Below are 25,974 nucleotides of genomic sequence, written 5' to 3' on the forward strand. Positions count from 1 at the left end.
AAAATAAACGCAGTCGACAGTGAGAGGACGTTTATTTCTATATTGATCCGTTTCTGTGGTTATGCATCCTTCTGCTTCTATTTTCTTCTGCTTCTATTTTTCCAAACTGGGAAAAACCTTAGAGCATGTTCCACTTTTGCTAATCAGTATGGCTTTTCGTACTGCTTGGTTTAAAAAAAAGTTACTGTTCTTTCTAAATGTACGGGAAAGTATTTCCCTAATGCCCTGAAAACAAACCTTGCATCTCATGATTAACCTGTAATTGACCACTAGAGGGTCTTTCTCAGGAGTGTCTAAACTCCACCGACCCATTAACAGACTATGTTAGTGATGCACTAGAGCTTTGGTATCATTTTTTCCAGTAGTTTTGTAAGTAGTGCTCGAGTCAAAAACGTGTCCCTGAACATTGTGTGCTACGTCATCCATTTCGTATGATATGTTACGTCCTGCATAAAATATGTTACAATTTCCAATTCGTACAATATTTTAAAATGTATAAGCGCTTAAGATCCTGGATTGCATCTTTAACTATCCATTTTTCTTCTCTCCAATTTTTATTGTAGAATATATATTTTTTAGATGGCAACTAGTCAAGTTGTTCTTATAACTATCCCAATACCAATATGTGTTTACACATATGGAAAATGATTCTTGCATGTTTGTCAAAACAATAGTTGCTCAGCAACAGTATCTGATAACTCCCCATTTAAAACAACCACCTACAGCCCTGATGGTATGTGAAAGAGGAACAGTCCTCTATCTCTTGACATTTTACACAGGATATGACCGCAGCCACTAAGACCGAGAGGGAGATAAACAGGAGGAAGTGACCGAGATATTTCACAAGCTGCAATGACCACCCAACAGTGGTAGAGACTGAGGGCACCTGGTGTTTGACTCTAAAGAACATTTGGTTTGGGACTACAACTAGGTAAGGGAACAACAATGTCCTCCCGGGGCAGAGACTATAGAGACACTGATAGAGATACTCTATGAAAATGGAGACAGACAGGGTGATGTTGAGGCACAGGCCAGTAATAGAATTGCCCACACTGAATAGTGGCTTACTGGTGTAACGTTTTATGATAATCTAACAGTCCAATTGGCCTTGTCCTAAAAGGAGGAGCAGATATAAAGCTTGGATAGGGGGTATTGGGGTAATTGAACCGATGACTAAGAAAGGGGTCATTCATTTACAGGAAGTAATATGATTTTGCTCTGTCTTATTATAATGTGTTGGTGGAGTACATTATTACAGTATATTTTAATGTGGGGAATAGCCAAGACTAGGGTTGCCTAAGATTTGACCTGTAGTTTGATTCAGGGCATTACCATGTTCCCCAGTTTTGTCTGTTTATAAATAACCGTACACTATCAGAGTTCAGCATTTTACTTTACTTTTTGCTTTAATTGAAAAAACGTGTTAATGTGTGTTACTATCTTAAATGTGGCATAACCCGATGGTTGTATTACCACATTGTAATACAGCGTCTTCAAACGAGAGTTTATTGTTAAAGCCATAATGTAGCATCACTTATCACAATTAATACCAATAGTAAAAGATGAGTGCTATATTTTCCCTCTGTAAGTATGGCTTCTTGGGATCTGTCTGTGACAGTGGAGGAGCTTGGCCTTGAGGCTACACCCTTCAAAGTTAGCGTGACCTCAGACCTGCACATTGGTGGTGTTGTGTTCAGAATTGTGGAGAAGACACGTGAGTTCCCTACCAATGTACACTTCAACTTCCATCTTGGGACTATATTTAAGATACAGTATATTTTTAGATTGCATATGAGTATCTATTTTGTAATTTCTCAGGGTTGTTGATATCTTTTAATCGTGGGGTGTAGTAAGTGATTATAGACGTACTCCACAATCTGTAAATCAGAACATGAATAATTGATTTCAAAACAAGATTCAAAGTATCTATGAGACACGCCATAAATGTGTTAATATAAAGCAGCGACAGACTCCTCTGTACACCACATAGATAAAGCAGGACTGGTCAGACCATGCCCTGTTGTGGGAGCAGAAGCAGCAGTAGCTGCTCCAGCTCTACTTGACCCTTGAGAAGTATGAGATCCATGCCGATGTTCGCCTGAGCCCCCCCCCCCAGCACAAGCCCCTGACACTGGGCCTACCCAACGGGACCACTCTGAGGCTTCAGGCCTGCTTCTCTAGTCCAGTCTTCCAAACTGTTATGGGGGTCTGTCGTCTGCTGAGTAAGTACATGTATGAGGAGTTCCTACCTAAATAAAAGTAAGAAGTTATTGTTGCAGATATTATTGTAATTGGAACGCATAAAAGCAGAACATTATCTACAGTAACAAACATGATACAACATCAGGTACAATAACTAAATTCCCCTGTTACACCTGGACGCATCCGTTAAGATTACATGGGTACTATCCTATGGAACCGCTGGTGGAAATTAAGGAGAGAAACAACCAAATATCATAAGACAAGGGGGGGTGCAGGGGCCACATTAAGTTCTCAGCAGAGAGGTTACTCTCAAAGTAGTCGAGGAATGGCTACCAGACCTTGTAAAACTAAGTTTTGAGTGGAGCCACGGGTGAAATATTTTAGCTTTGAGATGGGCCATAACATTCCATAACCCAGTGAGCATGTGATGGCTTGGTATCGGACTTCCAATTAAAAACAAGAAGGCATACAAATTGTGGTGAAGTCAATGATAAAAATATAAAAAAATACAAAAATATAAACGCAACGTGTAACAACTTAAAAGACTTTACTGAGTTACAGTTCACATAAGCAAATCAGTCCATTAAAATAAATTCAATAGGCCCTAATCTACCGTGTGGATTTCACATTTCTGGGAATACAGATATGCATCTAATGGTTACAGATACCTTTAAAAAAATGTCTTCAATGGCTTTGTGAACACAATGGCTTTGTGAACACCATCTACTGCATCTTACCTATGCCGTTCTGTACCATCACTCATTCATATATCTTTATGTACATATTCTTTATCCCTTTACACTTGTGTTTATAAGGTAGTAGTTGTGGAATTGTTAGGTTAGATTACTCGTTTGTTATTACTGCATTGTCGGAACTAGAAAAACAAGCATTTCTCTACACTCGCATTGGCATCTGCTAACCATATGTATGTGACAAATAAAATGTGATTTGAAGTTGCTGGATATTGGCGGGAACAGGAACACGCTGCCGTACACGTCGATCCAGAGCATCCCAAACATGATCAATGGATAACATGTCTGGCGTGTAAGCAGGCCATGAAAAAACTGGGCCATTTTCAGCTTCCAGGAATTGTGCACAGATTCTCATGACATGGGGCCGTGCATTATCATGCTGAAACGTGAGATGATGGCGGCAGATGATTGACACGACAATGGGCCTCAGGATCTCGTCAAGGTATCTCTGTGCATTCAAATTGCCATTGATAAAATGTAAAATGCCTGCCCATATCATAACCCCACCGCCACCATGGGGCACTCATGCTAGTGGTCGTCGTAGGTGAGCATTTGTCCACTGAAGTTGGTTACATTGCCAAACTTCGGTCAGGTCAAGACCCTGGGTAGGATGACAAGCAGGCAGATGAGCTTCCCTGAAACGGTTCATGACAGTTTGTGCAGAAGTTCTTTGGTTGTGCAAACCCACAGTTTCATCAGCTGTCTGGGTGATTGGTCTCAGACCATCCCACATGTAAAGAAGTCACATGTGGAGGTGCTGGGCTGGCGTGGTTACACGTGGTCTGCGGTTGCGAGGCCGGTTGGATGTACTGCCAAATTTGGTGTTTAATCAGCTTCTTGATATGCCACACCTGTCAGATGAATGGCTTGGCTTGTCTTGACAAAGGAAAAATACTCACTAACCGGGATGTAAACTAATTTGTGCACAAAATTCAAGCAAAATAAGGTTTTTGAGCATATGGAACATTTCTGGGATCTTTTATTTCAGCACATTAAACATGGGACTAACACTTTACATGTTGCGTTTATATTTTTAGCTTACATAATATAATGTGTACGTTCTTTTATGTATTATTTGTTTGTTTAATATAATGTAAAAGTATGCATTAAGGTGTCTAATAGAATAAACGTGGCAAAAAAAGTGCCAAGATGGAGGCGCGGTGGCTTCAACACAACGCTATCTGTCAGAAATCTAGTGTATATATAAAACATTGAGTAAAATAGACACAATAAAAATGAACATTCTTCCACATATTTTTACATTTTATTTAACCAGGTAGGCCAGTTGAGAACAAGTTATCATTTACAACTGAGACCTGGCCAAGATAATGCAAAGCAGTGTGATTAAAAACAACAACACAGCTACACATAAACAAACGTACAGTCAATAACACAATATAAAAATCTATGTACAGTGTGTGCAAATGTAATAGAGTAGGGAGGTAAGGCAATAAATAGGCCATAGAGGCGAAATAATTACAATTTAGTATTAACACTGGAGTGATAGATGTACAGATGATGATGTGAAAGTTGAGATTCTGGGGTGCAAAAGAGCAAGAGGATAAATAGCAATATGGGGATGAGGTAGTTGGGTGTGCTATTTACAGATTGGCTGTGTACAGGTACAGTGATCGGTAAGCTGCTCTGACAGCTGATGCTTAAAGTTAGAGAAAGAGATATAAGACTCCAGCTTCAGTGATTTTTGCAATTCGTTCCAGTCATTGGCAGCAGATAACTGGAAGGAAAGGCGGCCAAAGCAAGTTTTGGCTTTGGGGATGACCAGTAAATTATACCTGCAGGAGCGCGTGCTATGGGTTGGTGTTGCTATGGTGACCAGTGATCTGAGATAAGGCGGGGCTTTACCTAGCAAAGACTTAGATGACCTGGAGCCAGTGGGTTTAGCAACGATTATGTAGTGAGTGCCAGCCAACGAGAGCATACAGGTCGCAGTGGTGGGTAGTATATGGTGCTTTGGTGACAAAACGGATGTCACTGTGATAGACTACATCCAGTTTGCTGAGTAGAGTGTTGGAGGCGATTTTATAAATGACATCGCCGAAGTCAAGGATCGGTAGGATAGTCAGTTTTACGAGGGTATGTTTGGCAGCATGTGTAAAGGAGGCTTTGTTGAGAAATTGGAAGCTGATACTAGATTTTATTTTGGATTGGAGATGCTTAATGTGAGTCTGGAAGGAGAGTTTACAATCTAACCAGACACCTAGATATTTGTAGTTGTCCACATATTCTAAGTCAGAACCGTCCAGAATAGTGATGATAGTCGGGCAGGCGGGTGCAGGCAATAATCGGTTGAAGAGCATGGATTTAGTTTTACTAGCATTTAAAAGCAGTTGTAGGCCACGGAAGGAGTGTTGTATGGCATTGAAGCTCGTTTGGAGGTTTGTTAACACAGTGTCCAAAGAAGGGCCAGATGTATACAGAATGGTGTCGTCTGCGTAGAGTTGGATCAGAGAATCACCAGCAGCAAGAGCGACATCATTGATATATACTGAGAAAATAGTCAGCCTGAGAATTGAACCTTGTGGCACACCCATAGAGACTGCAACAGGTCCAGACAACAGACCCTCCGATTTGACACACTGAACTCTATCTGAGAAGTAGTTGGTGAACAAGGCGAGGCAGTCATTTGACTGCCAAAGCTATTGAGTCTGCTGATAAAAATGCGGTGATTGACTGAGACGAAAGCCTTGGCCAGGTCGCTGAAGACGGCTGCACAGTACAGTCTTTTATCGATGGCGGTTATGATATCATTTAGGACCTTGATCGTGGCTGAGGTGTACCAATGACCAGCTCGGAAACCAGATTGCATAGTGGAGAATGTACGGTGGGATTTGAAATGGTCGGTGATCTGTTTGTTAATTTGGCTTGCAAAGATTTTAGAAAGGCATGGCAGGATGGATATATGTCTATAACAGTTTGGGTCTAGTGTCTCCCCTTTGAAGAAGGGGATGACCACGGCAGCTTTCCAATCTTTGGGGATCTCAGAAAGGTTAAACAGGCTAGTAATAACGGTTGCAACAATTTCGGTGGATAATTTTAGAAAGAGAGGATCCAGATTGTCTAGCCCAGCTATAACATACCTCCTCAGTGTAATCCCTCTCCCCTTTTCGGGAGAATGGTTCAAGAAGTTCATTACTTTTTTCAGGAAGTTTCTCTGGCGAGAGAAACAAACCCCCTTGAGTCAGCCATTCAAAATGATAAATGGACAGAAATAGAGGTGGCCTGGGCCTTCCTGATATTCAGAAAAAACGATTTGTTATTTGTTGCAAGGTACCCTCTTAAATGGGCTTATAACAACAATCCCACTCCTTGGGAGGTCATAGAACAAGAGGTCTTTGACATTAACAAATGTTCGTTGTCTCGTCGAGCCCTGTGGTACAATCCAAAGTACTGGGAAGGGATAAAGAATCTAATTTTAAAATGTTTCTGTGAGATTATACAGTGCCTTGCGAAAGTATTCGGCCCCCTTGAACTTTGCAACCTTTTGCCACATTTCAGGCTTCAAACATAAAGATATAAAACTGTATTTTTTTGTGAAGAATCAACAACAAGTGGAACACAATCATGAAGTGGAACGACATTTATTGGATATTTCAAACTTTTTTAACAAATCAAAAACTGAAAAATTGGGCGTGCAAATTTATTCAGCCCCTTTACTTTCAGTGCAGCAAACTCTCTCCAGAAGTTCAGAGAGGATCTCTGAATGATCCAATGTTGACCTAAATGACTAATGATGATAAATACAATCCACCTGTGTGTAATCAAGTCTCCGTATAAATGCATCTGCACTGTGATAGTCTCAGAGGTCCGTTAAAAGCGCAGAGAGCATCATGAAGAACAAGGAACACACCAGGCAGGTCCGAGATACTGTTGTGAAGAAGTTTAATGCCGGATTTGGATACAAAAAGATTTCCCAAGCTTTAAACATCCCAAGGAGCACTGTGCAAACGATAATATTGAAATGGAAGGAGTATCAGACCACTGCAAATCTACCAAGACCTGGCCGTCCCTCTAAACTTTCAGCTCATACAAGGAGAAGACTGATCAGAGATGCAGCCAAGAGGCCCATGATCACTCTGGATGAACTGCAGAGATCTACAGCTGAGGTGGGAGACTCTGTCCATAGGACAACAATCAGTCGTATATTGCACAAATCTGGCCTTTTATGGAAGAGTGGCAAGAAGAAAGCCATTTCTTAAAGATATCCATAAAAAGTGTCGTTTAAAGTTTGCCACAAGCCACCTGGGAGACACACCAAACATGTGGAAGAAGGTGCTCTGGTCAGATGAAACCAAAATGTAACTTTTTGGCAACAATGCAAAACGTTATGTTTGGCGTAAAAGCAACACAGCTGAACACACCATCCCCACTGTCAAACATGGTGGTGGCAGCATCATGGTTTGGGCCTGCTTTTCTTCAGCAGGGACAGGGAAAATGGTTAAAATTGATGGGAAGATGGATGGAGCCAAATACAGGACCATTCTGGAAGAAAACCTGATGGAGTCTGCAAAAGACCTGAGACTGGGACGGAGATTTGTCTTCCAACAAGACAATGATCCAAAACATAAAGCAAAATCTACAATGGAATGGTTCAAAAATAAACATATCCAGGTGTTAGAATGGCCAAGTCAAAGTCCAGACCTGAATCCAATCGAGAATCTGTGGAAAGAACTGAAAACTGCTGTTCACAAATGCTCTCCATCCAACCTCACTGAGCTCGAGCTGTTTTGCAAGGAGGAATGGGAGAAAATTTCAGTCTCTCGATGTGCAAAACTGATAGAGACATACCCCAAGCGACTTACAGCTGTAATCGCAGCAAAAGGTGGCGCTACAAAGTATTAACTTAAGGGGGCTGAATAATTTTGCACGCCCAATTTTTCAGTTTTTGATTTGTTAAAAAAGTTTGAAATATCTAATAAATGTTGTTCCACTTCATGATTGTGTCCCACTTGTTGTTGATTCTTCACCAAAAAATACAGTTTTATATCTTTATGTTTGAAGCCTGAAATGTGGCAAAAGGTCGCAAAGTTCAAGGGGGCCGAATACAATTGGGCGTGCAAAATTATTCAGCCCCCTTAAGTTAATACTTTGTAGCGCCACCTTTTGCTGCGATTACAGCTGTAAGTCGCTTGGGGTATGTCTCTATCAGTTTTGCACATCGAGAGACTGAATTTTTTTCCCATTCCTCCTTGCAAAACAGCTCGAGCTCAGTGAGGTTGGATGGAGAGCATTTGTGAACAGCAGTTTTCAGTTCTTTCCACAGATTCTCGATTGGATTCAGGTCTGGACTTTGACTTGGCCATTCTAACACCTGGATATGTTTATTTTTGAACCATTCCATTGTAGATTTTGCTTTATGTTTTGGATGATTGTCTTGTTGGAAGACAAATCTCCGTCCCAGTCTCAGGTCTTTTGCAGACTCCATCAGGTTTTCTTCCAGAATGGTCCTGTATTTGTATTCTCCATCCATCTTCCCATCAATTTTAACCATCTTCCCTGTCCCTGCTGAAGAAAAGCAGGCCCAAACCATGATGCTGCCACCACCATGTTTGACAGTGGGGATGGTGTGTTCAGCTGTGTTGCTTTTACGCCAAACATAACGTTTTGCATTGTTGCCAAAAAGTTACATTTTGGTTTCATCTGACCAGAGCACCTTCTTCCACATGTTTGGTGTGTCTCCCAGGTGGCTTGTGGCAAACTTTAAACAACACTTTTTATGGATATCTTTAAGAAATGGCTTTCTTCTTGCCACTCTTCCATAAAGGCCAGATTTGTGCAATATACGACTGATTGTTGTCCTATGGACAGAGTCTCCCACCTCAGCTGTAGATCTCTGCAGTTCATCCAGAGTGACCACGGGCCTCTTGGCTGCATCTCTGATCAGTCTTCTCCTTGTATGAGCTGAAAGTTTAGAGGGACGGCCAGGTCTTGGTAGATTTGCAGTGGTCTGATACTCCTTCCATTTCAATATTATCGCTTGCACAGTGCTCCTTGGGATGTTTAAAGCTTGGGAAATATTTTTGTATCCAAATCTGGCTTTAAACTTCTTCACAACAGTATCTCGGACCTGCCTGGTGTGTTCCTTGTTCTTCATGATGCTCTCTGCGCTTTTAACGGACCTCTGAGACTATCACAGTGCAGGTGCATTTATACGGAGACTTGATTACACACAGGTGGATTGTATTTATCATCATTAGTCATTTAGGTCAACATTGGATCATTCAGGGATCCTCACTGAACTTCTGGAGAGAGTTTGCTGCACTGAAAGTAAAGGGGCTGAATAATTTTGCATGCCCAATTTTTCAGTTTTTGATTTGTTAAAAAAGTTTGAAATATCCAATAAATGTCGTTCCACTTCATGATTGTGTCCCACTTGTTGTTGATTCTTCACAAAAAAATCCAGTTTTATATCTTTATGTTTGAAGCCTGAAATGTGGCAAAAGGTCGCAAAGTTCAAGGGGGCCGAATACTTTCGCAAGGCACTGTAGGTGTCCACCTTTCTTCTGAAATATGGGAACATATCTGGAAAAAAGAAATGTTTTGAATAATTGTATCCATTTCAAATTTCTGTATAGAGAATATTTGACCCCTAGGAAATTGAAACTCATGCAACCTTCAGTGTCTGACAAATGTTGGGACTGTTGTAGGGGCTATGGACAATTTATACATAATGTCTGGAAATGCCCTAAATGAATTCGATATTGGTCCATGGTATTGAAATAATTTTTAGTCATTACCGGAATACAGGAATACAGTGCATTTGGAAAGTATTCAGATCCCTTGACTTTTTTTCACGTTGTTATGTTTACAGTTTTTTTCTAAAATTGATTAAATATTTTTTCCCCCCTTATCAATCTACACACAATACCAGATGATTACAAAGCAAAAACAGGCTTTCAGAAATTTTTGCAAATGTATTAAAAATAAAAAACTGAAATACCTTATTTACATAAGTATTCAGACCCTTTACTCAGAAATCTCACCTCCAATCTCACCTCCCATGAATGCTTTACATGCGGATCCAGGCTCAAACATTCATCAAGCCAGCTGGTGGGTGGGAGAGATGGGAAAGAGGGGAAATCTTTTTTGTAAAGTTGCGAATCTGCAGGTACCTGAAGAAGTGCATCTGGGCTATACCGAGCTCTCTAACTAGAGGTTTATTGTTGCAGGTGTTAAATCAGTATTCCCTCGCACTGCTCATTCTCAGACATGCGTCACCCAGAGGAGCTGTCGTTGTTACGGCCGGTGGAGGAGAAGAAAAAGAAGAAAGACACGGAGGAGGAAGTAGTAGTATATGATCTAACAAGCCTTCGTATCTCGTCAGGTAGGTCCAGTGGAATTGGTGGTACACTTCAAATTTCAAAATGGATGGGCAACATTAAGTACAATAGCTTTCGCTGTACAGTACATACCAAATGTCATGTAACATATCCTAACTGCATGTGTAATAACGACAGGTCCAGCTCACACCCTGTCCAATGGCAAGCCTGTGCACTTTGCTGACTCACCCCAGACTGAGGCTGTGTATAAGATGTTGTCTGTCAGCCTACCTGCTCCTGAGGCTATCACCAAGATGCCCCGTCCCACCAGCCTTGTGGACAAGGCCCAAGTTCACAGCAGGTGAGTGTCTGTGTGTTCACAACAAATATGTTTAGGTATGCGTATGTTACTCTGTGTATTGTTAGTGAAAAAGAACAGGGTGTAATTCAATTAATTACATGTGTTTTATTGTGGACTGGATTCGTCTCGTTCTCTGCTCCAACAGGGAGTGCAGGAGCATGACAGACTGCTGCTACACTTCAAATACTACTGCTTCCATGACCTGCAGCCCAAGGTAGGCCTGCAACATGCTTTCTGAGGGGCTATCGATTATTTCCTTCTTCTACCTCATGGTGGCCATGAATTGTGCTGTGTGTAATCGGTCACTTTATCTACCTCGTCTCCGTCTCCAGTATGACGCAGTCCGTCTGACCCAGATGTTTTAGCAGGCTCGCTGGGCCATCTTGTTGGAGGATGTTGGCTGCACAGAGGAAGAGATGATGCTCTTTGCTGCCCTTCAGGAAAACAAACAAGAACTGTCCCCAAAGGGTATTCTCTGTCTATGACACATTGCTTCCCTTGTCTTTCACACTGTTATACGTTTGTGTGTGCGCTATCCTCAGCACCACATTGGTAAGGTGTCTCTGCCAGAGCCCCGGCTGATGACATCATGTCCTGCCATGGATGACCTTGACTCCGCCCTTCAGTGTTTGGAGGTGAAGATGGATGCAGAGGAGAGCAGCGCTGAAGACATGCTGGTTAGTCCCTCTGATTCTCCATCATACTGTAGCAGTCTGTAATGGTGATCAGGGTTGGTTTGTAAGGAAGCAAAAAAAGTAACATGGAAAAAGTTTAATTGCAACCGCACATGACACAAAATAGACACAGGGTTTTATCTCTTCACAGGAAACAATGAGGGTAGCACCAGAGCTGCATGACTACTTGAACATCTTCAGGTAAGATGGGTTGACAACATACATCACTGCTGGCTGGCTGAACGCCCTCTGACTCACATCCATCTTTCTGCCGGTGACCACCTTTTCCTGCCATGGATTTTAGATTGGATATCGATCACACAAGATATATGAGACTCTGAGAGTCTGGATGAGTGTTTATAGACACACACACACACACACACTAACCGCAGCTACGGTTATATTGACATGCTCACTCACACAGACATACAACTGCGTACCCTTTCCAATGTTGCTGAAAACCCTTAGCATTCTAGTTTGTTTCATCTCACTCTCTCCTAGACCAAAGAGACTGACACTAAAGGGCTATAAGCAGTTCTGGTTCACGTTCAACAACACATCCATCTCCTACTACAAGAGTAAAGAGGAGAGCCTCACGGAGCCCATTCAGCAGATGAACCTCAAAGGTCATATGTACTGACATTCACTGTGATGAAAATGCCCACCCACGTGCACATACTCTACATTCAGCCCACATTTTCACATAGAACCACAACCACACAAGTTGACACGAAGATGTGTAGTACGTAGAGCATCAGAAAGGACATTCTAGATATAATGACGTTTCTTCACTGGTGACTTTATTAACAAGCCAAATGAGTCCAAACTGGTCCCATAAGGAAGTGCTGTGCTCCCCAGGCTGTGAGGTGGTCCCAGACGTTAGTGTGGCTGGTCAGAAGTTCTGCATCAGACTGCTGATTCCTGGGGCTCAGGGCATGAATGAGGTCTACCTACGCTGTGAGAATGGAAGGAACTCAATGCTCAGCTCACTCTGTTCGAAGCACTCTTCCTATAAGTAAAAAGCTATTCGAATTTGATCACTGATTAATGTACATGTATATACAGTGGGGCAAAAAAGGTATTTAGTCAGCCACCAATTGTGCATGTTCTCCCACTTAAAAAGATGAGAGAGGCCTGTAATTTTCATCATAGGTACACTTCAACTATGGCAGACAAAATAAGAAAACAAAATCCAGAAAATCACATTGTAGGATTTTTAATGAATTTATTTGCAAACTTGCACAATTGGTGGCTGACTAAATACTTTTTTGCCCCACTGTAACCTGTCCCAAGGAATAGACCCAACTGCTATGAGAACAGTTTCCTCTTTAGTGTCACCCTGACCCTACATATAAATGTACTATATCCCACTATGCTATGATTTCTTTCCATCTTTCCATATGTCCATTCCTCCCCCTTCCACTAGGAGCTGCAGTACAGCAGGTGGATGGCAGCTTGCCGTTTAGCCTCCAAGGGGAAGACCCTAGCAGACAGCTCCTTCTCTAATGAGGTGCAGAATATCCAGTCCTTCCTGGCCATGCAGCGAACCACCCCCGGGGTCAATGCTGCTCAGACTGATGACATCATCAACACACACGGCCTTGTATCCCCACACTACCACAAACAGTACAAGTCCAAACAGGTAAGAGTCATGTGATCTGGGCAGAACTCGAATGTATGGTAAGAGAAGCAAACAATAAGATTCCGTCTCCAGGGATTCTAACCATTCCTCTGCTCTGTCAGCTAACTCCTCGCATCCTGGAATCCTATTAGTATGTGGCCCAGCTCTCTCTAACAGATGCTCTCCTCAGGTTTCTTCAGATCTGGCAGGCTCTAACCTGAATGCGGGGTGTGTTATCTTGTGGTGAGGTGAGTACATGTCTTTTTGTCAAATAGTCAAATCAAATTGTATTTGTCACATGCGCAGAATACAACAGGTGTAGTAGACCTTACAGTGAAATGCTTACTTACAAGCCCTTAACCAACAATGCTTTAAGAAGTTAAGAAAAAAAAGTGTTTTGCATAAAATAGATAAGTAGAAAATAAAAGTAACAAATAATGAAACAGCAGCAGTAAAATAACAAGCGAGGGTATATACAGGGGGTACCAGTACAGGCGAGGTAATTTAGGTTGTATGTACATGTAGGTAGAGTTAAAGTGACTATGCGTAGATTATAAACAGAGAGTAGCAGCAGTGTAAAAGAGAGGTCTGGGTAGTCCTTTGATTAGCTGTTCAGGAGTCTTATGGCTTGGGGGTAGAAGCTGTTAAGAAGCCTTTTGGACCTCGACTTGGCGCTCCGGTACTGCTTGCCGTGCGGTAGCAGAGAGTACAGTCTATGACTAGGGTGGCTGGAGTCTGACAATTTCTAGGGCTTGATAAGACACTGCCTGATATAGAGGTCCTGGATGGCAGGAAGCTTGGCTCCAGTGATGTACTGGGCCATACGTACTAACCTCTGTAGTGCCTTGCGGTCGGAGGCCGAGCAGTTGCCATACCAGGCAGTGATGCAACCAGAGGCAGTGATGCTCTAGATGGTGCAGCTGTAGAACCTTTTGAGGATCTGAGGACCCATGCCAAATCTTTTCAGTCTCCTGAGGGGGAATAGTTTACATAGCACTAAATCTGATCTCACTTGAAATTACCCAAATTCGACACATTTCCTGTACAGGTTTAAGGGATGCCATAAAGATGAGGTCCTCGGCGTCACCAACAACCGTCTCATTCGCATTTTTTAATTTTACCTTTATTTAACTAGGCAAGTCAGTTAAGAACAAATTATTTTCATTGACGGCCTAGGAACAGTGGGTTAACTGCCTGTTCATGGGCAGAACGACAGATCTTGTCAGCTCGGGGATTTGAACTTGCAACCTTCAGGTTACTAGTCCAATGCTCTAACCACTAGGCTACCCTGCCGCCATTGACCTCGGCACCGGAGATGTGGTGAAGACATGGAGATACAACACCATGAAGCAGTGGAATGTCAACTGGGATATCCAGCAGGTACACGTCTCACATTCTACTTAATTATGTTTCTTCATGTATCTGTTACTTGGTCTGTATTCTATCAAATATGTATTAATAATAATAATATTTAATTTGTAAAGTGCATTTCCCAGGCTCAATGTGCATAAGGTATAAAACAAAACACACAAAAATGAATGTGCGGGTAGAACATTCCAGAGCCGAGAGGCCACATTAAGGCCTGTCACCCATGCTGCACAGATTTGTGGACTGGTGTGACCAGTGCCTGTCACCCATGCTGCACAGATTTGTGGACTGGTGTGACCAGTGCCTGTCACCCATGCTGCACAGATTTGTGGACTGGTGTGACCAGGGCCTGTCACCCATGCTGCACAGATTTGTAGACTGGTGTGACCAGGGCTTGTCACCCATGCTGCACAGATTTGTGGACTGGTGTGACCAGGGCCTGTCACCCATGCTGCACAGATTTGTAGACTGGTGTGACCAGGGCTTGTCACCCATGCTGCACAGATTTGTGGACTGGTGTGACCAGGGCCTGTCACCCATCACAGATTTGTGGACTGGTGTGACCAGGGCCTGTCACCCATGCTACACAGATTTGTGGACTGGTGTGACCAGGGCCTGTCACCCATGCTGCACAGATTTGTGGACTGGTGTGACCAGGGCCTGTCACCCATGCTGCACAGATTTGTGGACTGGTGTGACCAGGGCCTGTCACCCATGCTGCACAGATTTGTGGACTGGTGTGACCAGGGCCTGTCACCCATGCTGCACAGATTTGTGGACTGGTGTGACCAGGGCCTGTCACCCATGCTGCACAGATTTGTGGACTGGTGTGACCAGGGCCTGTCACCCATGCTGCACAGATTTGTGGACTGGTGTGACCAGGGCCTGGTTTCCCGATAGCGATGGAACTTAGGCTTACGAGTATTTTAACGATGCAGCTTTCCTATAATGGCCAAAGATGTAACACGTGTTACCCAAAACACCATGCAGAGAGAACGGTCAGTCGCTATGTGCGTCATTAAGGCATGTGTTGATACTGATAGATTCGAAAGAAAAGCAGTGCTGCTCTCAGATCCGCTTTCTCCATTTAAATCTTACCTTAATATTATTCCACAATACTGACGATGGATCAGCTCCTAGAGAGATATCACCTATAGCTGCAAATATTGAGGCGGCTTATTCTAATGCTAACCTTGTAATAATGCCCTTAATCAAGATTTGGCACATCATTGCGCACATTAAGCTACATATCATGAAATATATTGAGGCAAAAATGACAGAAAGTAGCCAAATAATAAATAAAACAAAATTGAATGAACATGAAATACTGGCCTATGTAGCTTGTACTGTAGGTAGTGTTGTGTGTTTACTATCATTAAATTGAAGAGTTAGTTTTTATCAAAGATTCTCTGTAATTAGTGTATTATGCGATCAAACTGATTAATCATGTTAACCGTAATTAACTAGTAAGTCGGGCACCAAGGAAAATATTCAGATTACAAAGGTATAATTTCCCAATATAACCTTTCAGATATTTTCATATCTGATCAATAGTCTTCTGATTATTTATTTATTTATTTTACCTCACGTTAGTCTCATTCCAAACGTCGTAAATTGTTGGTTATCTGCATGAACCCAGTCTTCACTATGAGTCATCCATACATCAATAGTCTTAAATCATTTATTTATTACTAACTAAGTAATTCACAGAAATGCATAAACAAAACAACAAGGTAAATATGGTTACAAGAAATTATAAGAGAATGTGCCCTAGTGGGCTAAACCGGCATCGTGGCTTGTTAGACAAAAGGGAAGTGGGGGTCGACTAAGAAGTCACTACAGAGTTAATAATTATAACAATTGAAATGCTAATCCTTTACACATGAACACTCACTCATTCGGGAACAATTGCAATCAATATATATATTTACGGTCAGTGTGTCGTCTTGATCGCTGTTGAAAAGTTTATTTCTTTTGTAGAATTCTCTCCCTCTCTCTCTCTGTTATAGTGGATAGTTCATAGTGACATTCATTCATGTTGTTGTAGATGGATGTTTCAGCGGTTGTCGTTCTTCGCGTTCAATGATACCGAATTCCTAGCTGCAGACTAGTAATTAATATCAAAGACTTGTTCTTATTATGTCGGTATCGATAGTCTAAGAGTTTAACCACATGGTATGGTTAAAAGATTCAGCAATGGTCTGCAACCTTTGTACTCCTGTGATTGAGAGAAACATGGTCTGCCTGAGGATTTCTCAAAGTTGGGTTTTATTCGGAATTGCCGAAAAGGGGCTGTCCCAGGATGCCAGTTGGGGTAACTGGGCTCATGGACGGTCCTCTGATTTAGTTAAACTCAAAAGGGAATTGGAGTTTCCTTCATTAAACATTCCAAAATCACATTACACAATTTTACAAACAGTATCATACTCACTCATTCATCTTATACAACAATAAGAAATAAACCTCATATCTGAGGCTATTATATAAACATCGTTATGGTAATATGGCCACACCGTCTCCCATGAGCTTCCCCAAGTTGTAACAAACGGACCAGTTAGTAGCTGCATTCTTCACCGATCTTTTATACCTTCTCCGGAACATGAAATTTGTTAGGACCTCAAGTTCTGTGAGGTGGAAGAAATTCCTATGTTCTCTATGAAAATGTACTCTGTCTCTTATACTGTGTGGCCATGAGGCAGGGTCTTCTCCTCAGGAATTTACGACCTCTCTCTGACCACAGCAGTCTGGTTGTAGAAGCAGAGAGCGGGGGATGGTGATCGCTGTACCCAAAGAGGGCAACGTCATGACAGTAGGCTATTTATATTTTAATGCAGTGATCTCAGTTTTTCATTTGAAGCATCTTTTTGTGCTTCTCTTGTAAGTAAAACAATTGCAAAGACATTGGCAGCTTTGTATTTGTAGTCGACTTCGTTGTGAAGTTACGGGTGGTCACCAAGAGACAGATAAACATATTTATTTTATGTTTAGCAGTGATCTTCTGTGTATAAAGTGATGCGGTAAGGGGAAAAATGCATCTAACAACTCACTTAGCTATTATAATAATACATGGGACTGCACTTTTCAAGGACCCAAAATCGCTTAACAATTGTAGAAAGGAAATGAAAAACAGGAGTCAAAACAAAACATCAGAATATGAGTAAAGAGAGGGGCTGGCTCACAGAAGGGAAAGAGTGTAATGTATCAGTATGGGGAGGGGAGTGTTGGGATTTGGATACAAACCTGGTTTAGGATAAGGGGCGGGATTGGTCGTTAGGATGCGAACCCGGTTTAGGGTAAGGGGTAGGTGCTGCTCAGTATGTTGAAGAAAGGAGTGTCTTTGTAGTGTATTTCTTAGCTTGTGTGTGTGTGTGTGTGTGTGTGTGGGGGGGGGGGGGGCTTAAGGGAAGGCCTTATCAAAGAGGTGGGGCTTTAGGAGAGACTGAAAGATAGTGATGGACTCATGGCTGGCTGGAGGGAGGGAGTTCCAGAGCCTAGGAGAAACCCTGGAGAAGGCCCTGTCGCCAAAGTTCTGGAGCTTCGACCTAGGAATGACAAGATGGCCTGTTTTGGTGGAACCGAGTGCGTGTGTGGGTTGGCAGGGGAAATGAAGGTCTGAGAGGATCTTGTAATCAGCGTTGGGAGACAGGGAACCAGTGAAGTTGATGGAAGAACAGGGGGGGATGTGCTGCCAGGACTGTGGGTGAGGAGTCGGGCTGCAGGGTTTTGAAGATTTTGGAGCTTATGGAGGGAGCTTGAGTTGATGCCGGAGAGAAGTGAATTGTAGTAGTCAAGACGGAAGGAGATGAATGCATGTATGCGGGTTTCAGGGGCAGGACGGGAGAGGGAGGACCTGACTTTGGCAATGTTGTGGAGGTGGAAGAATGAGGATTTGACAGTCTCTTATGTGGTGGTCAAAGGAGAGGGTGGAGTCCAGGATGACACCAAGGTTGCGTGCGTGGAGGGAGGGAGAGACAATGGTGTCATCAATGATGAGGGTGAGGTTGCCAGCTTTGGTGAAGGTGGATTTGGTGCCTATGAGGAGTTCCATTTTATCACTGTTGAGCTAGAGGAAGTTTTGTTGCATTTATGTTTTTATTGCAGAGAGGCAGGATTCAATGTGGGTTAGAGGTGGGTTGACGAGGATTCCCGAGTTTGTACAGTGGTCTAAGGCACTGTATCGCAGTGTTGCGGCGTCACTACAGCCTTCGGTTTGATCCCAGGCTGTGTCACAACCGGCCGTGACCGGGAGTTCCATAGGGTGGCGCACAATTGGACCAGCGTCAATAGGGTTAGGGGAGGGTTTGGCCGAGGGGGCTTAACTTGGCTCATTGCACTCTAGCGACTCCTTGTGGTGAGCCGGGTGCAGGGAGCCGGGTGCAGTGTTTCAACTGAGTTAGGCAAGCAGGTGTTTACTCGACCTTTTTCTCTCCCGTGCCCGTTGGGGAGTTGCAGCGATGACACAAGATCCTAATTGGATATGACGAAATTGGAGAGAAAAAGGTGGTAAAAAAAGAAAGTTAAAAAAGAAAAGTTGTCAGTAGAATGGCCTTAGTGAAGAGCTCAGTGACTTTCAACGTGGCACCGTCATAGGATGCCACCTTTCCAACAAGTCAGTTCGTCAAATTCCTGCTCTGCTAGAGCTGCCCCGGTCAACTGTAAGTGCTGTTATTGTGAAATGGAAATGTCTAGGAGCAACAACGGCTCAGCCGCGAAGTGGTAAGCCACACAAGCTCACAGAACGGGACCGCCGAGTGCTGAAGCGCTTAGCGTATAAAAATCATCTGTCCTCGGTTCCAAACTGTTGGTTCCAAACCGAGTTCCAAACTGTCTCTAGAAGCAACGTCAGCACAAGAACTGTTCGTCAGAAACTTCATAAAATGGGGTTCCATGGCCGAGCAGCCGCACACAAGCCTAAGGTCACAATGCGCAACTCCAAGCATCGGCTGGAGTGGTGTAAAGCTCGCCACCATTGGTCTCTGGAGCACGTTCTCTGGAGTGATGAATCACGTTTCACCATCTGGCAGTCCGACAGACTGGTTGGCGGATGCCAGGAGAACGCTACCTGCCCGAATGAATAGTGCCAACTGTAAAGTTTAGTGGAGGAGGAATAATGGTCTGGGGCTGTTTTTCATTATTCAGGCTAGGCCCCTTATTTCTAGTGAAGAGACACATTAACACTACAGCATATAATGGCATTCTAGATGATTCTGTGCTTCCAACTTTGTGGCAACAGTTTAGGGAAGGCCCTTTCCTGTTTTAGCATGACAATACTCCCCTGCACAAAGCGAGGTCCATACAGAAATGGTTTGTCGAGATCAGTGTGGAAGAACTTCACTGGCCTGCACAGAGCCATGACCACAACCCACCGAACACCTTTGGATTGAATTGGAACGCCAACTGCGAGCCAGGCCTAATCGCCCAACATCAGTGCCCGATCTCACTAATGCTCCCCACAGCAATGTTCCAACATCTAGTGGAAAGCCATCCCAGAAGAGTGAAGGCTGTAATAGCAGCAAATGGGAGACCAACTCCATTTTTAATGCCCATGATTTTCGACATGCAGGTGTCTACACCTGCATTGCTTGCTGTTTGGGGTTTTAGGCTGGGTTTCTGTACAGCACTTTGAGATGTAAGCTGATCAAAGAAGGGCTAATAAGTTGATTGGATTTGATCCACATACTTTTCGTAATGTAGTGTATTTTTGTGTGTCATCTGCATAAATATTAAAGTTTCATCCAGATCTTCAGATTAGTATACCAAGTGCTAGCATGTATATAGAGAACAAGAGTGGCCCCCAGAACAGAGCCCTGTGGAACCCCTTGAGTGACTGTGGCAGGGTTGGATTTATAATTACCAAGAGTCACAAATTCTTGTCTGTCAGTCTCTGTGCCAGAGAATCCAAGCAAGTTCTTAAGTCTGCTGATGAGAATCAAATTTTATTTGTCACATACACATGGTTAGCAGATGTTAATGCGAGTGTAGCGAAATGCTTGTGATTCGGTGTGTCAAATGCTGCTGTCATACCCAGAAGTAAAAGGATACTAGTGTCTCCATCATCAGCTGCCATCAACAAGCTATTTGTTACTTTTACCAGGGCTGTCTTTGTTCTCTGCCATGCACAGAAGCCGGACTAGAAGGGTTCATGCAGATTGTTGGTTGAAAGGTAGTTATGTAGCTGTATTGAGACCACACATACAAAGACCTTTCATAGAAATGGCAAGTTGGAAATTGGTATGTAATTGCTTAGGGTGTTGGGGTCCAGTCCAGGTTTTTTCAATGTTAGCATAAGGGAGGCAGTTTTCTGAGAAGAATGAGGCTGGATTTTATGATTGCTGTTAGAATAGGGACAGGGGCAGATAGTTTAACTCATAGTTTGGACAATTTCAGAGACAGATGTTGGGGTTGTCAATTAGAATTTGTTTAAACTGCAGCTGGGAGGCTCAGTCTGAAGCAGAGGGGCAGGTCCTAAGCAAGGTGTAGTTTGTACAGTGCAGTAGATGTCCTTGATTTTGTATTGGGGAAATTAAATAAAACTGTTGCATTGCTCAATGGAGGGGGTAAAGGATCTGGGGTTTTAACTAATTTCTTTACAACAAAAATCTGGGTTTCCCCTCACAATTTGCAATGAGATCTGTACATTATGACTTGTGTACAGTGTTCAGTGTCTCTGTGTATGTACATCTGACGATATGCCAGGGCCTGGCCCAACTAATTATGACTTAAATGTTTATCTGAAGACCATTAAAGGGATACTTCAGGATTTTGGCAATGAAGCCCTTTATCTACTTCCCAGAGTCACTCGTGGATACCATTTTTATGCTTCTGCGTGCAGTTTGAAGGAAGTTGCTAACTAGCATAAGAGCAATTGCAAACTAGCATTAGCACAATGACTGGAAATCTATGGTAACTGCTAGCATGGTACTAGATATATACCATACACTTCTAGTAATTGTGCTAACGCTAGTTAGCATTGGCTCGAAAACTACCTCTAACTTCCTTCATACTGGATGCCGAGATAAATTTTGATCCATGAGTTTATAGGACTCTGGTGATGTAGAGAAAGGGCTTCATTGCCAAAATCCTCTATTCTTTATTCCAGGTGGCCATCGAGTTCAATGGCAATGTGAACATTGCCTTCAGCTGTGTGACTGCTACCTGCAAGATTGTGCATGAGTACATTGGGGTCTACATCTTCATTGCCGCACCAGAGAGCAGACAGAGGTGTTGAACCAGGAGCTCTTTTACAAGCTGACTGGTGGCCATGAAGCCCTCTAAATATCCATGAGATGAAGCTCTGGAACTCTCTTTATGGTTTCATCATACTGTCATAGACAGCTAGCTGGTCTGACCAGCATGATCTAGCCGGTTATGCTTGTTGTTCAGCATGTTCCAGCTGGTCTGATCAGCATGGTCTAGCTGGTTATGCTTGTTGTCCAGCATGGTCTAGCTGGTTATGCTTGTTGTCCAGCATGGTCTAGCTGGTCTGACCAGCATGGTCTAGCTGGTTATGCTTGTTGTCCAGCATAGTCTAGCTGGTTATGCTTGTTGTCCAGCATGGTCTAGCTGGTCTGACCAGCATGGTCTAGCTGGTTATGCTTGTTGTCCAGCATAGTCTAGCTGGTTATGCTTGTTGTCCAGCATAGTCTAGCTTGTTATGCTTGTTGTCCAGTGTTACGAATCCCTTTTGGCCCGACAGTCTAGGGGGGATGGTAATGAGACCCGTAACATAACTCATGCAAATTATAATAGTGACAAAGTAAAAGTGTGAACGTAATAACCAGGGCAACTGAAATCTACCGTCAAACTCAAGGTTTATTAATAAACACATGGTAATGGGAGGAGCAGGAAAAAGGGGCTGAGCTGGACCCAAGGAAAGAAACAATAAGTATTCAAAAACATCCCTAAGCTAGACTAGCCTACTTTAACAACAGCTAACTAATACAGTGGGTGGTCCGCCCAGTTCTAACTAGTGTATTTAACAAAGTCTACCTACGGGTAGTGTATGCCCATGGGCGACTTGTCTTGGTTTCCCCTTTTCCCACCAGCAATCAAACACAAACACCATAACCAAAAACACTACTCACAGGTGATGACAAAGTGCTATGGAGGTGCTCAAACAAAAGAGAGGTTAATACACAAAGCGAGAGTGAAACAGAGCGATCTACATACATGGCATTTACACAGAGAGATTGAGCTCTAGAGCAAACAACTGATGGGGTTTTTAAACCAAGGGAAAGGAACTGTGATTGGGTAGGAAACATGAGGAGGTGTGTCTTCTGATTGATGGGTTGATTGTTGACTGATTGGGGAGTAATGAGTTTCACCTGTGAGGGGAGAAGGAGAGAAAAGAAACACACACAGGATACACACACAGACACAGGATACCTGTATCCGTAACATCCAGCATGGTCTAGCTGGTCTGACCAGCATGGTCTAGCTGGTTATACTTGTTGTCCAGCATAGTCTAGCTGGTTATGCTTGTTGTCCAGCATGGTCTAGCTGATCTGACCAGCATGGTCTAGCTGGTTATGCTTGTTGTCCAGCATGGTCTAGCTGGTCTGACCAGCATGGTCTAGCTGGTTATGTTTGTTGTCCAGCATGGTCTAGCTGGTCTGACCAGCATGGTCTAGCTGGTTATGCTTGTTGTCCAGCATGGTCTAGCTGGTTTGACCAGCATGGTCTAGCTTGCTATCCTGGTTTACCAGCATAGTCTAGCGGATTACCCATATGGAAAATAATCAAATAAGAATCTTGTATGGCAGAAGAAGAGTATTTGTACCAATATCTAATAAGTTATCAAATAAGGATCTGGTAAGATTTTGTATGTTTTCCCTTATATGTCAGTGATGTACTTGTATATGTGTTATATGCCTTATATGACATACACAATTGAATACATTAATGTGGTGAATTTACAACATAGATATGGTATGACCTATTTGAGTAAAATATATGAATTATGAGTCATCTATGAATATTATAAGAAAGGTGTATGTTCTACAAAATAAATGCTTTCCTTATGGGTTTCACATGGTATTTTTTACAAGTCAACATATAAAAAAACATGAGAATTACTATAAGAAAAATACAATATTTGTATATACATTTTCCAGTATGAGTTTCCATAGTTAAAGTTGGGCAGCACCTCCTATCCAGGGTTTTAACCAAGCCCAGCTTAGCTTTGATATTTGTCACTGACTACTACCAATGTGCTATTGTGAGAATGATAGTTGAGAGAGCACCACTATCTAAATAGATTCACTGCTGCTATCAAAGTCATTCTTCCCCTTCCTCCTCCTCCTGCTTTCCCCCGTCCCCTTCCTCCTCCTCCTCCTGCTTTCCCCCTTCCCCTTCCTCCTCCTGCTTCCCCCCGTCCCCTTCCTCCTCCTCCTCCTCCTGCTTTCCCCGTCCCCTTCCTCCTCCTCCTCCTCCTGCTTTCCTCAGTCCCCTTCCTCCCCCTCCTCCTGCTTTCCCCGCCCCCTTCCTCCTCCTCCTCCTCCTGCTTTCCCCAGTCCATTTCCTCCTCCTCCTCCTGCTTTCCCCAGTCCCCTTCCTCCTCCTCCTCCTGCTTTCCCCGTCCCCTTCCTCCTCCTGCTTTTCCCCGTCCCCTTCCTCCTCCTCCTGCTTTCCCCCGTCCCCTCCCTCCTCCTCCTCCTGCTTTCCCCGTCCCCATCCTCCTCCTCCTCCTGCTTCCCCCCATCCCCTTCCTCCTCCTGCTTTCCCCGTCCCCATCCTCCTCCTGCTTCCCCCCGTCCCCTTCCTCCTCCTGCTTTCCCCGTCCCCTTCCTCCTCCTCCTCCTGCTTTCCCCCGTCCCCTTCCTCCTCCTCCTCCTGCTTTCCCCCGTCCCCTTCCTCCTCCTCCTCCTGCTTTCCCCCGTCCCCTTCCTCCTCCTGCTTTCCCCGTACCCTTCCTCCTCCTCCTCCTGCTTTCCCCCGTCCCCTTCCTCCTCCTGCTTTCCCCATCCCCTTCCTCCTCCTGCTTTCCCCCATCCCCTTCCTCCTCCTGCTTTCCCATGTCCCCTTCCTCCTCCTCCTCCTGCTTTCCCCCATCCCCTTCCTCCTCCTGCTTTCCCCATCCCCTTCCTCCTCCTGCTTTCCCCCGCCCCTTCCTCCTCCTGCTTTCCCCGTCCCCTTCCTCCTCCTCCTGCTTTCCCCCGTCCCCTTCCTCCTCCTGCTTTTCCCCATCCCCTTCCTCCTCCTGCTTTCCCCCGTCCCCTTCCTCCTCCTGCTTTCCCCATCCCCTTCCTCCTCCTCCTCCTCCTGCTTTCCCCAGTCCCCTTCCTCCTCCTGCTTTCCCCAGTCCCCTTCCTCCCCCTCCTCCTGCTTTCCCGTGTCCCCCTTCCTCCACCTGCTCCTCCTCTTCTCCCCTCCTCTTCTCCCCCTCCTGCTTTCCCCCTTCCTCCCGCTGCTCCTCCTCCCCCTACTACTTTCCCCCATCCCACTTCCTCCTCCACCTCCTCCTCCTCCTCTCCTCCCCCTCCTTCCTCCTCCTCCTGTTCTCCCCATCCTGCTTTCCCCCATCCCCTTCCTCCACTTGCTCCTCCTCCTCTCCTCCCCTTCCTTCCCACTCCTGCTCCTCCTCTTCTTTTCCCCCCTTTCTTCCTCCTGCTCCTCCTCGCGGCGGACTCTCCATCTTTCTTGAATTAGTGTGTCTTTGCTTGCGCTAGTGACATCAGACAGTGGCATGCAAGTCATTTGAAATGTGTATGTCCCATATGTGAGACCTTAGAAGGCTAAATTAAAATGTCTGTTGTATGTTTTTAATAGAATACACTTAAAATGTATGTTATGTCTAAATGTTACCCACCCATATACTGTAATTCAGATATTACAATAATTTCCTATGAATATTGTAAGTATATTTGCTGCCATATTTGCTGCCGTATTAAATAATTCCTTTTTTAGATGCCTTCAGCTGTGTGACTGCTACCTGCAAGATTGTGCACGTGTACATTGGGGGCTACATCTTCATTGCCACACGCACCAGAGAGCAGACAGAGGTGTTGAACCAGGAACTCTTTTACAAGCTGACTGGTGGCCATGAAGCCCTCTAAATATCCATGAGATGAAGCTCTGGAACTCTCTTTATGGTTTCATCATACTGTCATAGACAGCTAGCTGGTGTGTCAATCTAAGTAACACAGACAGCTTGCGGGTGCGTCAATCTGTGTCAATCTAAGTAACATAATAATAAAAAAAACATCAAAATCCTTCAGTTTAAGCTACAGATATCAGTTTTGCGTGGGCTGCGTCTCAATCCACCTCGGCCTCATCTGCGGTGGAAGGTGGCCGTGTGTCACTGGACAAATGGAGGTAGTTTTGTGTCCCAAAAAAAATTTAGTTAAATATGTGTTAAAAAAATAAATATATACAGTATATATATTTCCTGAGCATTCACAAATGTAGGAAAGACCTTTCAAAAATGTATTCCTTATGATACATTTTTTTACTGTCTATTTTGGCATTTATGTATGTGTTACTCAATGCGTTTCTATGGGCTATACCAAATTCAATATTTCATCAAATAATTTAGTAATATTATTTTTGGAAACCTACCTTTTGGATACCCCCCTCCCTCTACAGCTCAGACTTTTAGAGGTTAAACACTTTGATGCTGGTTTTGCTGGTGGCCAGTTTAAGCTGGTACGCTGCAGCATCACCAGCATACAAGCATCAAAGTGTCTAAAACACAATGAAGGCTTGTCACCAGCAAAACCAG

General features: G+C 43.7%; 1 protein-coding gene across 6 annotated transcripts; it reads left to right on the forward strand.

Annotated features, from left to right (window-relative positions):
* Positions 1–717: 717 nt before the first annotated feature.
* On the forward strand, positions 718–25,568 carry LOC110534009 (fermitin family homolog 3). Of its 6 annotated transcripts, none has more exons than XM_090186769.1 (12): positions 718–931; positions 1,619–1,714; positions 10,142–10,296; positions 10,430–10,592; positions 10,738–10,806; positions 10,925–11,269; positions 11,418–11,467; positions 11,768–11,892; positions 12,125–12,281; positions 12,693–12,908; positions 13,010–13,135; positions 25,161–25,568. In XM_090186769.1, exons 6-10 carry the CDS (start codon positions 11,174–11,176, stop codon positions 12,730–12,732), a joined length of 468 nt encoding a protein of 155 aa, XP_090042895.1. In that variant the 5' UTR covers positions 718–931; positions 1,619–1,714; positions 10,142–10,296; positions 10,430–10,592; positions 10,738–10,806; positions 10,925–11,173; the 3' UTR covers positions 12,733–12,908; positions 13,010–13,135; positions 25,161–25,568. The 6 variants fall into 6 exon arrangements, with proteins under 6 accessions (XP_090042895.1, XP_090042896.1, XP_090042899.1 ...); XM_090186770.1 differs by lacking the exon at positions 25,161–25,568 and adding an exon at positions 21,355–21,835; XM_090186772.1 differs by lacking the exon at positions 25,161–25,568 and adding an exon at positions 21,355–21,835 and having other exon boundaries at positions 798–931; positions 1,590–1,714.
* Positions 25,569–25,974: the final 406 nt, after the last annotated feature.

This window comes from Oncorhynchus mykiss, chromosome 10 (assembly GCF_057628025.1).
Source record: "Oncorhynchus mykiss isolate SJ-2025 chromosome 10, ASM5762802v1, whole genome shotgun sequence".
Taxonomy (NCBI): domain Eukaryota; kingdom Metazoa; phylum Chordata; class Actinopteri; order Salmoniformes; family Salmonidae; genus Oncorhynchus; species Oncorhynchus mykiss.

Excerpts from the sequence above, each read along its gene's own strand:
- LOC110534009 (XM_090186769.1), top strand. The coding sequence starts at position 11,174 with ATGACATCATGTCCTGCCATGGATGACCTTGACTCCGCCCTTCAGTGT. Across the intron at positions 11,893-12,124 it reads TCAGCAGATGAACCTCAAAG|GCTGTGAGGTGGTCCCAGAC; the intron begins GTCATATGTACT and ends TGTGCTCCCCAG. Across the intron at positions 12,282-12,692 it reads TCGAAGCACTCTTCCTATAA|GAGCTGCAGTACAGCAGGTG; the intron begins GTAAAAAGCTAT and ends CCCTTCCACTAG.